Source organism: Dama dama, chromosome 5, assembly GCF_033118175.1.
Source record: "Dama dama isolate Ldn47 chromosome 5, ASM3311817v1, whole genome shotgun sequence".
Lineage (NCBI taxonomy): Eukaryota > Metazoa > Chordata > Mammalia > Artiodactyla > Cervidae > Dama > Dama dama.
In genome coordinates, this window is record NC_083685.1 from 122,631,634 (window position 1) to 122,647,994 (window position 16,361).

General features: G+C 52.4%; 1 protein-coding gene across 2 annotated transcripts in view; it reads left to right on the forward strand.

The window, feature by feature from the left end:
• The first annotated feature begins 324 nt into the window (after positions 1-324).
• Positions 325-16,361, forward strand: part of USP36 (ubiquitin specific peptidase 36) — a 33,067-nt gene continuing 17,030 nt past the window's right edge. Inside the window, exons 1-9 of one of the 2 annotated variants that reach the window (XM_061144651.1) lie at positions 325-501; positions 2,756-2,919; positions 6,699-6,960; positions 7,420-7,641; positions 10,632-10,742; positions 11,771-11,873; positions 14,751-14,818; positions 15,259-15,329; positions 15,964-16,046. In XM_061144651.1, the coding sequence (XP_061000634.1) occupies positions 6,708-6,960; positions 7,420-7,641; positions 10,632-10,742; positions 11,771-11,873; positions 14,751-14,818; positions 15,259-15,329; positions 15,964-16,046 (911 nt within the window). In that variant the 5' untranslated portion in view covers positions 325-501; positions 2,756-2,919; positions 6,699-6,707. The remainder of the gene's footprint in view (positions 502-2,755; positions 2,920-6,698; positions 6,961-7,419; positions 7,642-10,631; positions 10,743-11,770; positions 11,874-14,750; positions 14,819-15,258; positions 15,330-15,963; positions 16,047-16,361) is intronic. The other variant, XM_061144650.1, reaches the window with a different exon arrangement.

Genomic DNA, 16,361 nt, shown 5'->3' on the forward strand with positions numbered 1-16,361 from the left:
TTGCCCGATCGGTGTCTCGGTCACTAAATGCCCTGGAGGGTGCGACCAAGTGCCCGCCCAACGCCACCACCGGGACGGCAGGCGAAAATGACCGACCCCCAAAAGCATCCCAAAGCACGCCCAGTGTGCCGGACCCGGAAACAGGCACTTCCCGTGCTCTGCGGGAAGTCGCCAGGCGCCAGCCGAGAGGGCGGGGCACCTCCGACTCTGCGTGCTTACGTCATCGCGTAGGCTGGCGGGGCCGCGAGATGGGGGAGGTGACGTATCGGGAGCGTCCAGCGGCTGTGGGCGGACCCAGGGACTACGGCGGAAGAGAGCACCGCCTCTTAAAGCCACCGGGGGCCTCTCGGGGTTCCGCCGCGCGGGCCGCACGCCGCGTCTGCTTTAAGAGTCGCCGTGACACGTGTGTGAGGCGCCGGAGACCCGGATGGTGCGTGTGCGGGGCCCGTGCCGTGTAGACGCCAGCGACGCTGGCCTGTAGCCGGGCCAGCTGAGGGCTGGGTAAGTTGGGACCTGGTTGGGGCGGCGCGCAGCCTGGCTGTGGGACTTCCCCCGGGAGTTTGCCGCCCGACTCGGGGCGCACCCGTGGACACTCGAGGGGAGACATGGGTGTTTGTCTGCTCAGGGCTTGGAGGTTCACGAACGGTCCTCGGAGCTGTGCCGTCCGCGAGGGGCTCCGGGGTCCACGGGGAGGCCCTGGGGCCGTGCGTTCGCCAGGGGCTCTGGGGCCCACGGAGAGGCCCCTTAAATGCCCGTCCACGAGGGGTTCCGGGGAGGCACCAGGGCTGCGCCGTCCCCGAGGGCTCGGGAGTCCACGGGGAGGCCCAAGAAATGTGCCCTCCGTCCGGGCTGCCCCAGGTCTGCGACCCACGGTGCAAGGGAGAGCTGGCCCGGTCAGGAGCCCAGGCAAGCCAGGAGGCAGCAGCCTGTGACAGTGTTGGACATGGTCGTTACGCACAGAAGCATCATTTATGCAGAGTTCAGATTTTCTCTGGAGTGGCTTAAGTTAGAATCAGGGGGAGGGCATTCGGTTTGGCAGCAGGGCTGATGTCTTGTTTCTTTATCTTATTTGTAAGAGATGGGGGAAGGCTCACTCCTGGAGAGAATAACGTTCCTCATGGTTATAGTGAAGGTTCAAGATGTGAGTTTTTAAAATACCCATTTCTTTGGTCGGGTAGTATTGGGTCTCCCCTGGGGTTCCCGGAGTTAGAGCAGCCTCCTAAAATAAAGATGGTAGAGAGAGGAAAAACATCTTGGTCCTGCCTCAGTCCACCGTCTGTAAGGGAGGTGGAGAATCAGATCTCCAGGGAGACGGACACTCCGTTTGCTCTTTCCTGGCTGGGGCCCGGCGCTGGCTTTGCTGCAGAGTGCCTCAGGGAGGCCCCAGCCCCTGGGACGCCTCCCCGCCAGCACGTGGTTGACCCTGTGAGTCTTGAGCGCAGTTTATGCTGAAAAAATGCATTTACAGGGAGGAGGGGGGAAAATGTGCTTGAATGGCAATCGAGAACGCTTTGTTTGAGTAGAAGTGTGCATGGATAAATATGAGCTGTTCCTGGACAGTGCGAAACGTGGGCTGGAAAGAGCAATCTGCAGAGTTTTGAAGAGTGTATTACCAGGTGTGTACATCAGAGGGCTTTTGATGGTGTATTACAAGGGCATTTTTTTCTCTAGGTGGCTGCACCTCAGAGAAATCATTTGTAGGTTGTTGATTAATGTTGCGGGTGGGATTGGTGATGTAGAGTTTTCATCTTTCTGTCAAAACTGGAAAAATTCGATTTGTTCAAAATTTCTTGACTCCATATTGAGGAGTGGGCTATGTAGGGTGGGTGTTCTCTAAGTTATTTATCTCAAATGAAATTGGGTTAAATCTCCCAAGTTCTGCTTATCCTCTAGCTTCAAGAGTTTCCCAAACCCATTCTCTGCCCATGACAGAGTCCTCAGCGATATGAGGTGTTGACAAGAAGAGGGACATTGTAGGGAGTTTTCATGAGAAAAATCTTTACACATTGTCTTCATTCTGAGATCATGTTCATTGTGTCTTTTTTTTCTTAAGTTAATATGCTTTTATTTATGGACATCAGACTTGGTGTAGTATCTAAAACTTGCTGTGAAGTAACATGGGGACAGGAGAGGAATTGCCTGATCCCACCCAGTAATTATTGAAGCTGAATAAGGGGAGCATGGCGGTTCCCTGTGCTGTTCTCTCTACATTGTATACGAATGTTTTCACAGTAAAAAAGTTTTTAAGTGCCTTAATTTTCTGTAATCATAGTGATTGTGGTTGGTAATTCAGGAAAAAAAAACCCGCAGACTTAGCTAGAGTGAAAATTTGGCAGCTCTCATTGCACGTTTGGTTTTCTTTTTTCTCTTTTTTTTTTTTGAAATCTTACTGGCTCATGAAAACTGAAAGTTGGAGATGATTATCTGTTATCTCTTACTCTTTGCAAATGCAGTGGAGATTGGAGTTGACTAGTGAGTGTGGGGAAGATATTTGTTCATTGGACTTGTTGCTGGCGCGAAGGTTAAGGTCTCAGCAGAAGGCAGGGTTTTCATATTATATCCATCAAAATCGTTTGCAGCTAGTTAGCTTAGCTGTCCTCCACTCTTCCTGTGTCTCGCACTATCCATATTCCTTCTGCCTTAATGCTGACTGTTAGTAGAAGATGGTTGGCCTTCCTACTCCACGTCCAGGGAGGAGGGCTGGTGAGACATCGGGAAGAGAGGTGGCTTTATGTGGTGTGCTTTCATCCCACAGATTCTGATGCCCCTTCCGGACAACATGCTTGTAGCTCTGATGATTTAACTGGCCCAAAGCTGAGAAGCACGTGATTTTGAGGGCCCAGCACCCTGCCTGCCCAGCCCGGCCAAGCACCTGACCCCACACTGCAGGAACAGAACACCCGAGTTCAGACACCCCAGGTAAGCCCGCTCTTGGTCCAGCAGCCATTGTTCAGTTTGGTGAGCTCTCTTAGATAATTCTCCTTAGGAAAGCTTCTTTTATTTTTTTTCAAGTCAAAGAACTTGTGCTTGCTTTTTTTTTTTTTTTAATAATGTTTTTACATTTCTGTTCTTTATAGAAACTTTTATAGAAAAAGAAATTTGATCCATATACAGAATTAGGTGCCCCATAACTTAAATCTGGGTGGTTTCATCAGAGGTGCTGGAGGGAGTCTTTTCACTGCAGCAGAGTTTTGGGTCCGCCTGATCGGTTGGGTCTCCTGGATCCAACCGGAGACCACATACCCAAGGGAGTCATCTTTTTTTCTGATGAGAGTGAGTCGTGTAAGGAACCTCTTGTCTAATTGTGAGTCAAATAGTCCTTGAGCTTTGGCCAGATGGTTGAGAGGTAGTGGATGAGAAGGAAAAGTGGTAGATCCACGTGTAGCAGTCAGGGGTGACAGGGGTTTCTGGTTTGTTACACTGTGGTTCCTCAGCTAGTACTCAGCTCATATCCAGTGTGTGTCTCCCCATTATCCCCACGGGCACCTTTAATGCTGTTCTTATTCCCATTTTATAAAGAATAGGCTCTGGCAGTCACAGTGATTTTTTTTTTCCCCTGGAGTTTATAGCTAATCCAGGATGGAATACCGCAGGCATTCCAGAGTCCAAGCTGCCGCCACGCCCCTGCCTGCTACACCGCCTCAAGCTTCGGGGTCTTGTGTATACTTTTCTGGTCCTGTTACTATCATTTGTCTCCTCTCTCACTTTTAAAAAAGATAGTCTGCACAAGCACTATCCGATAACACAAGCCACAGGTATCATTGGGTTTGCATTGGCCACATTAGAAAATAAAAAGAAGGGGGTGGAATGAATTTTATTTAACCCAGTATACATCAAATATGATCATTTCAGGGCTTCTCTGGTGGTCTGGTGGTTAAGAATCAGCCCACTAGTGCAGGGGACATGGGTTTGATCTCTGGTCTGGGAAGATCCCCAGCGCTGCAGAGCAACTAAGCCCATGTGCCACAACTACTGAGCCGGTGCTCCATTGCAATGCGAAGCCTGTGCACCACAACCATGGACGACAACGAAGACACAGAGCAACCATAAATAAATGAATAAGATAAAAAGTACACTTTAGCATATAACCAGTCTTAAAATTACTGAGACATTTTACATTTGCAAACTTCAGTCTTGGATGTCCATGTGTTTTACACTCCAGCACATCCCAGTTTGGACCAGCCTCCTTTCTTGTGTCTGGTGACCCCTTAAGGCTCATGGCCTTCTTGGTTTTGAAGACTGTGGGTCTGAACACAGGGGTGTCCTTATCTCATTCACCTTGGGAATTCCTTTATTATGTGGATTTGTGTATGTGACCAGAGTGTCTTGCAAGAATTAGCATTTCCCTGGTTTTGAGCAGACATTAGGCCCATGTGGTCGCCCTTTGAGGGAAATGACACCAGGCGTGATGTCCAAAGTCACTTGATGGTATCTCTTTCTTTTTATTTAAATTTTATGTATGTATTTTACTTTGCGTTGCTGCATGCTGTCTTTCTCTAATTGCAAAAGTGGGGGCTACTCTCTAGTTGCCGTGCACAGGCTTCTTATTGTGGTGGCTTCTCTTGTTGCGGAGCACAGGCTCTAGGCTTACGGCCTTCAGTTGTTGCAGTGCGTGGGCTTGGTATTAGGTTGGTACAGAAGTAATTGCAGTTTCGGACCGTGAATTTTAAATCATTATAACTAGTCTTAACCACATCTATATTAATCAAAATAGGAACCCTTACAATCAACACATTTTTGCCGATGAGAAATAAGTTTGTTTATTCCTGTAGCATAAAAAATCCTTGCTTCAGGATTCAGTGAACTCTTGGAAAGCATTTTCTGCCTCCTGCTGGTTGTGAAAAACGTCTTCCCTGCAAAAAGTTGTCATGATTCTTGAAGAAGTGGTATTCAGTTGGCGAGAGGTCAGGTGAATGTGGTGGATGAGGTAAAACTTTGTAGCCCAAGTCGTTCAACTTTTGAAGCGTTGGTTGTCTGACATGTGGTTGGACATTGTCATGGGGAAGAATTAGGCCCTTTCTGTTTTGACCAGTGACGGCTGCAGGCATTGCTGTTTTTGGTGCATCTCATCGATTTTCTGAGCATACTTCTCAGATGTAATGGTTTCCCTGGGATTCAGAAAGCTGTAGTGGATCAGACCTGGCAGCAGACCACAGGTGACCATGACCTTTTTTTGGTGCAAGTTTTAATTTGGGAAGTGCTTTGGAGCTTTTTCTTGGTCCAACCACTGAGCTGATGGCTGCTGGCTGTCATAGAAAATCCACTTTCTATCACACTTTGCAATCCAGTCAAGAAATGGTTCATTGTTGTGTAGAATAAGAGAAGATGACACTTCAAAATGACAATTTTTTTGATTTCCAGTCAGCCCACGAGGCACCCACCTACTGAGCTTTTTCACCTTTCCAGTTTGCTCCAAATGCTGAAACATTGAGCTTAGGCAGCTTCTTCTGCAGTTGTGAGAGGATCAGCTTTGTTGATGGCTCTTAACTGGTCATTGTCACCTTCCAATGGTCAGCCACTGCGCTCCTTATCATCATGGCTCTGTCTTCTTTGCAAAACTTCTTTAACCACCACTGCACTGTACATTCATTAGCAGTTCCTGAGCCAAATGCATTGTTGTTGTGAATTGTCTCCACTGCTTTACAACCCATTTTGAATGTGAATAAAAAAAACTGCTTGATTTTGCTTTTTGTCTTAACATTTCCATAGTCTAAAATAAATATAAGATTGAGGGTAGGAGGAGAAGGGGATGACAGAGGATGAGATGGCTGGATGGCATCACCGACTCAACGGACATGAGTTTGGGTAAACTCCAGGAGTTGGTAATGGACAGGGAGGCCTGGCGTGCTGCGGTTCATGGGGTCGCAAAGAGTTGGACACGACTGAGCAACTGAACTGAAACAGCAAATAATTTAATTCATTAGCAAAAAACCCAGAAAGCAAGAAATGTGCATTAAAATGATGTATAGCATAATCACATTTATGTAAGACTGTATAGCATAATCACATTTATGTAAGACTGTATCTCCAGTATCAAACGGCAAAGTGCAACAATGCAAAACTGCAATTACTTTTGCACCAAGCTAATAGTTGCATCACACAGGCTCAGTAGTTGTGGCACAGGGGCTTAGTTGCCCCGAGGAATGTGAGATCTTCCTGGACCAGGGATCAAACCTGTGTTCCCTGCATTGACAGGCACATTCTTCACCACTGGCCCACTGGGGAAGTCTCTACTCAATGCTACTTCTTGAAGAGATGACATCAAGAGGGTAGTCTGACCTCCTCGGGACCATGTCTGTCCATTTAGTGCTGTTCATGGAGGCACTCTGTCTTTTTTGAGAGGAAAGGTGTGGATGCTGCTCTGTCTGAGCGGTCTCGTGTCTTCCGCTTGCTCTGTAGGGTTGGTGGCCAAGCCAGAGCCGCTTTCATGGTGGGACCATCTCTAAGGCCCAGGAGGGGATTTTCAGAGAAGGAACCCATTTCTAAGGCTCATGGGGGGGGCGTTGTCAGAGAAGGGACCCAGCCCTAAGGCCCAGGAGGGGTTGTCAGAGAAGGGACCCATCCCTAAGGCGCAGGAGGGGATTTTCAGAGAAGGGACCCATCCCTAAGGCTCATGGGGGGTGGGGGGTTGTCAGAGAAGGTTGCTCTGCTCCCGGGGCCCGCTTACCCACTGCTCTGTGTTCTTCCTCGTCCTCCAGTGATGCACCATGCCCATCGTGGACAAGCTGAAGGAAGCCCTCAAGCCTGGCCGCAGGGACTCGGCTGACGATGGGGAACTGGGGAAGCTTCTGGCCTCCTCTGCCAAGAAGGTCCTTCTGCAGAAGCTGGAGTTCGAGCCGGCCAGCAAGAGTTTCTCCTACCAACTGGAGTCACTGAAGAGCAAATACGTGCTGCTGAACCCTAGGACGGAGGGAGCTGGGTGCCACCGGAGCGGAGATGAACTGCCGGCCCGGAGACAGGGTACAGACGCAGAGGGTGGTGCCGAGAGGGCCCAGCCGTGTGCTGACAGGCGGAGGGACGGAATGCTGACTGGTGGTAGGAACAGAAACACAGTGTGGTCAGTTGTGAGTGTCAGGCGTGGGGCCAGTAGGTTTTAGCCGCAGAAGTAACAGAACAGGGTTGGTCAGAGAGCGAGCTCTGTCTCGAGAGGTTTCAGGAACAGGGCTTGGAAACTAGAAGGCGACGTGGGTGGGTCAGCGTCAGGGCCTGCTAACTCCAGCTGTCCTCGAAAGCTCATCCACAGAGGGGCTCTGGGGCTCCAGGCCAAGGCCGTTGGGGAGAGCCGTGGGGCCACAGGCTTCCTCCTGGGCTCCAGAGTGGGGACCCAGGTACCCCCAGACGCCACCTCCTGAGCGTGCGCCTGCAGAGTGTGCTGGGGCTCAGCCGTCAGGCCCTCCTCTCTCTCGTCCCCCACTCCAGGCAGCGAGCATGCCTACGAGAGCTGCAGCGACGGGGTCCCCGCGCCCCAGAAGGTGCTCTTCCCAGTGGAGCGGCTGTCGCTGCGCTGGGGGCGCGTGTACCGCGTGGGCGCTGGCCTGCACAACCTCGGCAACACCTGCTTCCTGAACTCCACCGTGCAGTGCTTGACCTACACGCCACCCTTGGCCAACTACCTGCTCTCCAAGGAGCACACGCGGGGCTGTGAGTGAGAGCGGGACTGGGGCCGGCTGTTGCACACGCGCGGCTCTGAGCGTGCCCTTGCCGTGGGGCTGCTGTGGGTGCTCAGGACCAGACTTTGTCTTATTTGGACAAACCTGCATGCTCGTGGTGCTGCCATTTGTAGCCTGGGTCAGATTTAGGAGTCAGGTTCATGCTACGTAGTCACTGATAAATCCTAAATTTGAGGTGTGCCGGCTGCAGGATGCACAGTGAAAGAGAATCCAGGTAGAGTAATGGTCTTTAAACTGATCTGAAAATGATCACCTAAACAGAAAAAAGGGCTTTTGGAAAATAATCTCCAAAATACGTATATTCAATTATCACGTTTATTATAGTAGCACCATTTTATGTGCATTTTAAAATGTTCTCCAAAGTGGAAATTGAATATCGGTAAACTAAAGCTGAAAGAAAAGATAACTTCACCAAACAGGATAGAACAGAAAGTCTGACTAGCCTTTCAACCATTAACAAAATTAAATCAGTGGTTAACTTTTTTCCCCATGAAGAAAACACCAGGCTGAAACAGTTGACGAGTGAGTTTTATTGAAACTTTTAAGAAAGAGATCATTTCAATGTTTCACAACCTCTTCCAGAGTAAAAGAGAGAGAAACTTCCTAGCTCATTCAGTAAGGTTCTCTTGATTTCGGTAACAAAATTAAACCAGCACAATACAAGAAAGAAAAATTACAGTTCCATCTCGTTCGTGAATATATATGTAAAAATTCTAGGTCAAATACCAGCAAATTCAGAAGTCTTGTAAGCACTGTGAGCAGCTTGTGTTCATCCTAGTAACGCAGGGATGGTCTGATGTCAGGCCGTCTCCACATGTAAGTGTGGAGTGCAGCAGCTGCGGGAACACCCCGGAGACCGGCCTGCTGGGTTCCATCCTGGTTCTGCCGCCCAGTGGCTGTGTGTCCTTGAAAATTACCTGACCTGTCCTTCATCTGCGAAGTAACAATAATACCGCCTTCACAGTGTTGCTGTAAAGCTTGAGTGAGTTACATAACATGCTTAGAATAATCCTTGGCGCACAGTAAGTTCTGCATGAAAGTATTAGTCTTTCAGTTGTGTCCAACTCTCTGTGACCCCATGGCCTGTAGCCCGCCCGGCTCCTCTATCCATGGGATTCTCCAGGCAAAGATACTGGAGCAGATAGCCCATTTCCTTTTCCAGGGGATCTTCCCAACCCAGGGATCAAACCCCAGCCTTCCACATTGCAGGCAGATTCTTGAACGTCTGAGCCACCAGGGGATCCCCAAGTTTTACGTACATGACTGCTAATCTTGCTACCTCAGTTGCTATCACTTTATTAATAGATTAAGAGAGAAAGATCACTTGAAAATAAATGTCTCCCTAAAAAAAATATGATTAAAAAAAACCTCTTAGTAAAGTAGCAACAGAAAGATTTTTACTAATGTTTATAAAAGATATCTAGCAAAAACTGCAAAAAAGCATTCCAGTTAGGAAAATACCAGAAGCACATTTTTAAAGTAAGAAGAGAAGCAAGGAGGGCCACTCTGTGCACTTGTGTTTGATGTTTGATGTGCTGGTCCCAGCCAGAGCGGTGACGCAGGAGACAAGAGGAGGGAGTGATGCTTTCTTTGGTTGAAAATTATGTTCCTGCAGCAGAAGTCATAGGCACATGGGAAATTTGGAGGAATTCCCTGGCAGTCCAGTGGTTAGGATCCTGAGCTTTCAGTGCTGAGGGCCCAGGTTTGATCTCTGGTTGGATCTGTTTGGGAAGGTCATGCACTGTATTTGAGATTACAGTAGCTTGTAGAACTAGAGATGTGCTTCCCTTTGGACCCAAAAGTGTATCTTGTAGGTGTGTGCCTTAGAGAAACCCACACCCATGCAGGAGGTGGGTGCAGGACTGTTCACCCCAGAGTTTGTGACTGCAGGAAGTGGGGGGGTTGACGTGAGTGAGTAGGGGGCTGTGTGGGTGAACTGGGGTCCGGAGGGAGGACTAAAGGGCAGCTTGGTACAGTTTATAGAAAGTGGGCTTAAACATGCAGCTGCAGTACGCCGGTGAGTACCACGTGTGGAGTTGGGTGAATCCGTGACTGGGAACAGTGGTGACCCGGTTAGGGTGAGGGTCCCTGCTCCCAGAGGTCAAAGGATGGACAGAGGACGTGGGGAACGTGGGTGTGAGAGGCTGAGATGGGAGTTCAACTATCACACCAGTGCTTGACTTAAAAATCGCCTAAAGTAGGGTGTTGTCTTTTCTCTTTGTATTTAAGATAGTTCATAATTAGAAGTGTAGCTAGAATTTGCCTGCCAGTGGAGGAGACGGAAGAGACGCAGGTTCAGTCCCTGGGCCAGGAAGATCCTCTGGAGGAAGAAGTGGCAACCCACTCCAGTATTCTTGCTGGGAAATCCCATGAACAGAGGGGCGGGCTGCAGTCCATGGGGTCACAAAGAGTCAGACACGACTGAGCACGTGCACACAGAGAGAAGTGTAACACTGTCTAGCCTAACGCCCGGCGGAACAAACAGTTTATCTCCAGCAGGGGGCTCGCCCAGCCTGAGGGGCACCATCTGGCCAGCAGCCAACCGTCCTGCCTCCACGTGGGTGTCCTCTGGGGCAGCAAAGCCGCAGAGTCAGGGCAGGTAGACTGGGGGAGTGGGCGCCTGGGCTCTCCTCAGAGCTGGCTGAGCCCTGATGTCTCCTGGGGGCAGCAGAGGTTCCCATGCTGAAGAGCGAGTGAAGGGATGTCTGTCGGGAAGCCCGAAATGTTCTCTGCCATTGACCACGTGATGCGATTTGCAGGTCAGAGGACACGTTCTAAACCAAGCTTGGCAGCTCACACTCCTTGGGCTGGGTCTCACGGACAGACGGGTTCCTGGGTGCGGCCAGCCTTGCAGGCCGTGGGCGGGCTGGGGGCTCTGCTCTCTGCCAGCCAGGAGGCTGTGTCGTCGGCTCTCCTGGGAGCTCCCGGGGCCCTACCGTGACCGCCTGTCCCCACCCGCAGGTCACCAGGGCAGCTTCTGCATGCTGTGCGTCATGCAGAACCACATCATCCAGGCCTTTGCCAACAGTGGCAACGCCATCAAGCCCGTGTCCTTCATCCGGGACCTGCGAAGTAAGAGCGGCTTCCTCCCAGGGTGGGCGGCATTGCCGGGGGGTGCTGGGGGGCGGGATGGGGGCGAGCCTGGGGGCCTCGTGCACAGAGAGGAGCAGACTAAAGCCGGCCCTGGAGCCGGATGGACACGGGGCAGTCCATGGAGCCGGTGATGACCGTCGCCCCGGCCCCTTCCCCCAGGATCCTGCGGGGTCAGCCATGCCAGGGGCTGTGTGTTTTGGGCGGGGAGGTAGGTGAGGAAGTGCTGCGAGGCCTTTTCTGAGCATCCGAGGAACCAGGGTCCATGTGCCCTGAAAGTCCGGTTTCTGTTGTGCTTGGCAGAGTTGGGCCCTTAGTTTCGTTGCTGTTGTGTATTTTATGTATTTACGTATTTATTGCGCTGCACTGAGCCTTCGTTGCTGCTCGCAGGTTTTCTCAAGTTGTGGCGAGTGGGAGCTTCTCTCTAGTTGCGGTGTGTGGGCTTCTCCTTGCAGTGGCTTCTCTTTTGCTGAGCATGGGCTCTAGGGCCCTTGAGCCTCAGCAGCTGGGGCCTGCAGGCTCTAGAGCTTGGGTTCAGTTGTTGCAGCGCATCGGCTTAGTTGCCCATGGTACGTGGGATCTTTCTGGACCAGGGATTGAACCTGTGTCCTCCGCTTTGGCAGGCAGATTTTTAATCACTGGACCACCAGGGAAGCCCGCCCATTGGTTTTTTTGAAGCCTGTGTATGTTGTATTGGGCCGACATGGTGGTGATCTGCCATGGTCTGTATTGGCTCCTGGAAGGCCAGCTTAATTAATTAGCGGAGCTCATATCCTTACTGCTGGGCGTCCATTCGCGCTTTCTGTTACGTGTAGAGAGTCTCACTGGAAAGATAACTGCCGTCAGGGAGGTGCCTGGGACGTAGGGCGTCCAGCAGGGCTCCGTTTCCTCACTTGGGTTTAGTCCTGGGTCCGCTAAGAGATGGCCACAAGACCAGCGGGAATGGGACGTTCAGAGAGAAGGCAGGGGCTCTTCTCTGCTGGCCTGACGCTTCTTCCTTCACTTCTTAGAGATCGCCCGGCACTTCCGCTTTGGGAACCAGGAGGACGCACACGAGTTTCTGCGGTACACCATCGACGCCATGCAGAAGGCCTGCCTGAGCGGCTGTGCCAAGTACGTGCTCCCCTCCCCCCAGGCTGCCTCTGTGGATGTCCACCCTGGGCCCCTGAGCGGTCCAGCAGCGGATCCACCGCTTCCCCGGAAACGGCCTCTCCTAGTGCGGGTCAGGTGGCGGCATTTCCACCCCATCAGCTTGTAGAGGCACATGCTCTAATAGATCTCTCCAAGGACTCCTGATAGGGGTTCTCCCCATTTTTTTAAAACCACCTTGTTTCAGTCCCATGGATGGGGCAGTGGGAAGTGTAATGTCTTTAGGAAAGAACTTGAAAGCCTGTGGGAAAACTCAAGGGTAAGGAGATGATGATTTTTGAGGTTCGCTCTCCCCAAATTTGAGAGCATAGACCAGTGTTCCCTTTTGTGAAACAGCTGCTGTCAAGAATGTTTTTGTATCATTCTTGGGTTTGTGGGTTCAGTTGAGGGGAAGCAGGCAGGAAGTGCTGCCTGGGTTTGGAATGGAACTGAGAATGGACTCTCAAAGTACGGCTGAGGAGTCACGTCTGGAATGTCCTTCAGGAAGGTTGAGTTGAGCTGTAGCCGTGAGGCTGGGAAACCTCTGTTTCAGCGGATGAGAATGGGGTTGAACCTGACCTGTCTCCTGGTGAAGCCATCTGTCTTCGGTGACCTCGCCCTGGCTGGGAAGTGACCCTCCCCTCGGGAACACAAGCTGGCCTTGCTTTTGCTGGTGTTAGAGGTCCCCTTTCCCTGTAATTCCTGGGAGTGTTTCTTGTGTTCTGGTTTATGTATTTGTCGGTGCAGTTCCCTTTCTGGGTGTTGGGCTGTTGGTCTCGCATCTCAGCTGTCCCCGCCACACACACACACACACACCCTGTGCTACACACACGCATGTGCACACACACACACCCCCGCGCTGTTGGTCTCGCATCTCAGCTGTCCCCGACACACACACATACACACACATACACACACACACACCCCTGCGCATCTCAGCTGTCCCCGACACACACACACAAACCCCACCCCTGCGCATCTCAGCTGTCCCCGACACACACACACACACACACACACACCCCACCCCTGCGCATCTCAGCTGTCCCCGACACACACACACACACACACACACCCACCCCTGCGCATCTCAGCTGTCCCCGACACACACACACACACACACACACACACACACACACACACCCCACCCCTGCGCATCTCAGCTGTCCCCGACACACACACACACACACACACACACACACACACACACACCCCCCACCCCTGCGCATCTCAGCTGTCCCCGAGACACACACACACACACACACACACACACACACACACACACACACACCCCACCCCTGCGCATCTCAGCTGTCCCCGACACACACACACACACACACACACACACACACACACCCCACCCCTGCGCATCTCAGCTGTCCCCGAGACACACACACACACACACACACACACACACACACACACACACACACACCCCACCCCACCCCTGCGCATCTCAGCTGTCACCCACACCCCCCTGTGCTCCCCTTTGCCGTGCCCCTCAGTGCCTCCCCCTGGGCATCTCGAAGTTCAGGCCTCATTTCTTTTCCCAAGTTCAGTGAACTTTCTCTCCTTTTGGTCATGTTATGTTAGTTTTAAGGCTCGTTCACAGTGGATTTCCATCTCTCCATGCACTTGTTTGGGGTCTTCAGTTCACCCTGGAGTTTTGTCGCTGACTGTTGCTGCTTCTGCTGCCCCCCGGGGGCTGGTTCTCATTTTGTACGGGAAGCGCCTTAGCTTTCGGATCCTAATGAGGATTTGGCAATTGGCCTGGTTCTTACTTCAGGCGCCCCCTTCTGGCCGCACAGCAAAGCGCACACTGGAGTGGGTGGCTTTCACTCCAGACTCAGAAGGGGCGTGTGGCCTTGGTATGTTTTTGTTTCTTGTTCGAGACACTCCTTTTCCCCCTTTGTTCTCCTTACACTGCCTCCCCCGCCCCCCAAGGAGCCTGTCTGCTTTTGCTGCACCAGGGGCTGCCCCCCAGCCACATCCGGCTGCCAGGACTCCCAGGAGCCTCCCCTTACAGGAGGTGCCGCACAGGCCTCGGGTCCCCTTGTCCCTCCTGTTTCCTCCTGACGCCCTCGGTCTCGGGTGGGACGCTCGGTGGCAGTGTCTCGGATAGCTTCTTGATCTGGCTCTGCTGTCCTGCTTCTGGGTAGTTGAATGTCTGCGCCGTCCCTGCGTCCCGGCTGGGCTGAGAGTTTGTCCCCGTGTGGTCCTCAGGGCTCCTGTCCTGATGGCTCCCGTTGACCTGGGGGCATCCCACCCAGAGGGTCTGGGTGTGTGTGAGGTTATGTCCTTGACGATTTTTGGACCTATGACGTCCCTCCTTTGATGAGTGCTGGTGACAGTAGGTGGCAGTTGATTTTTCGTTTCCTAACTTTGCAGAGCAAGTCTGCTGACCCAGTGTTGGTCCCCCATGTGTACTGGAGTTGTCCTCCTTAGCCAGCTGCCCATGTGGGGCAGCACAGTCATGAACAGTCCTGCGGCTTGGATGGGAGGCTGAGACCAGGGCGCCCTGACTTGCTCTGCAGGGGGCGCGAAGTAGCCGCCTGTGGAGAGAGGAGCAGGGTTAGCAGCATGCATGCAGCCTCCAGAAAGCAGCCCACGCGGGACTGAGGACAGAGCGGGAGCGGGGGGGCACTGAGGTGGGGGGGCCTGCAGGTCCGTCAGGACTCTTGCTCTCGGTGGGAGGTGAGGCCACCTGCTGAGAGGGCAGGAGGGTGTCACGCAGGAGGTGGCTGCTCTGGGGGAGACCTCCGGGCAGAGCCGCCGCTGATGCAGGTGATGGCACGGGGCCTGGCAGGGATGCCCGCCTGTTTCTCGGCCCCTGTCCTCCACCTGAAGGCCATGGCCTGTCTCCAGGTTGGATCGTCAAACTCAGGCTACAACCCTGGTCCATCAGATTTTTGGAGGTTACCTCCGATCTCGGGGTAAGTGGAGAACCGTCCTGTGTCCCTTCTGGCTGGGGATTAGAGTATTAACCCAAAACACTTCGCGTTGGTGCCCAGGCCGACCTTCCGGGCCCCCGCGGCCTCCAGCCTGGTCTATGCCCTGCAGCCCCGCCTGCAGCCTTCCTGGGAAGGGGTTTGGAGCAAAGTGCCCAGAGCCTGTAGACACGCTGGTGTTGCTTTTCCTCGGACTCCGTAGTTAATCAGACGTGGCTGCTGCCCTTGGGGTGGGGGTGAGCGCCCCTGGCCGGGCCAGCCAGGCATCTCAGGGTTTGCCCTCCTCTCTTCCTGAGCACTTCCCGTCCCGGGATCTCGGGGAGCTGGGAGTGTGCCTTCAGTTCTCGGACTTGAAAACCTGGGGGACCTGAGGGTGGTGGCCCGGGGCCCTGCACCCACCCCACCGTCCCCTTGTTCTCTCGCAGTGAAGTGCTCCATGTGCAAGAGCGTCTCAGACACCTACGACCCCTATTTGGATGTGGCGCTGGAAATCCGGGTACATACCTCATGCTAACTGATGTTCATTTGTGTTAGGACAGGGAGGCCGGAGGGCAGAAAACCCAAAACATGAAAACTGATCAGGGCATGTGATCCAAATAGATCAGGAAAGCTACTTGGAATCCTACATTTTTGTGTATTTCCTGCTAGCCATTTTTCTCTGTGTTCCTTTTTTCTTTTTCCAAGAAAGAAGGGTAAAAAGACAGTTTTGTGCCCTCAGATGTGAATTGCAACCCCACTGAGTGCAGGGCTTGAGCAGGGAGGCCTGTGTGGTGTGGGCAGCTTCCACACAGAGTACGCACCATTCCGAGCAGCCTTCCTCTGTCCCCGCTCTGAGGCTGCCAGAGCCGAGCTCACCTCAGCCTGAGGTTTGGATCAGACCCGCTGTGGCCGTGATAAACGTCTGGGGCTATGATCCCAGTCCACAGAGAAGGGGTAACAGCCTGGTTCCCTGTTGCCTCTGTGATGGGATGCTCTGACTCCCAGAAGGCGGCAGCGAGCAGGCCAGTTCTTACGCAAGTGAAGTGTCGTGATCTGCTGCCTCAGCCTGAAAAAGACCTTACATTTGGCATTTCTGGAGTCAGCCTTTTTCTTCCACTGTTCACTGTACTCCCTGTTTCTGTCCTTCTCAGCAAGCTGCAAACATCGTGCGTGCTCTGGAACTTTTTGTGAAACCAGATGTCCTGAGCGGAGAGAATGCCTATATGTGTGCAAAGTAAGTTTCGGTTTGATTGTGGCCAAAAAGATCAAGCCGGCCAGCAAGGTAAAATACGTCACCTAACCTGACCTGGCTGCCGTCCCCTCCCTTGCCCTCAGAGGTGACCGCCGTCCATATTCTGACTCTCTCTTTTTGGCCAAGCCTCGTGGCTTGTGGGATCTCGGTTCCCCGAGCAGGGGTTGAACTCAGGCCACAGCAGTGACAGCGCTGAGTTGTAACCACTGGACCGCCAGGGAACTCTTGGCCACCATCCTCATTCTTGAGTGGTATAATATGTCTTAAAACTAAAAGCCTTGAAACAACACAAATGAT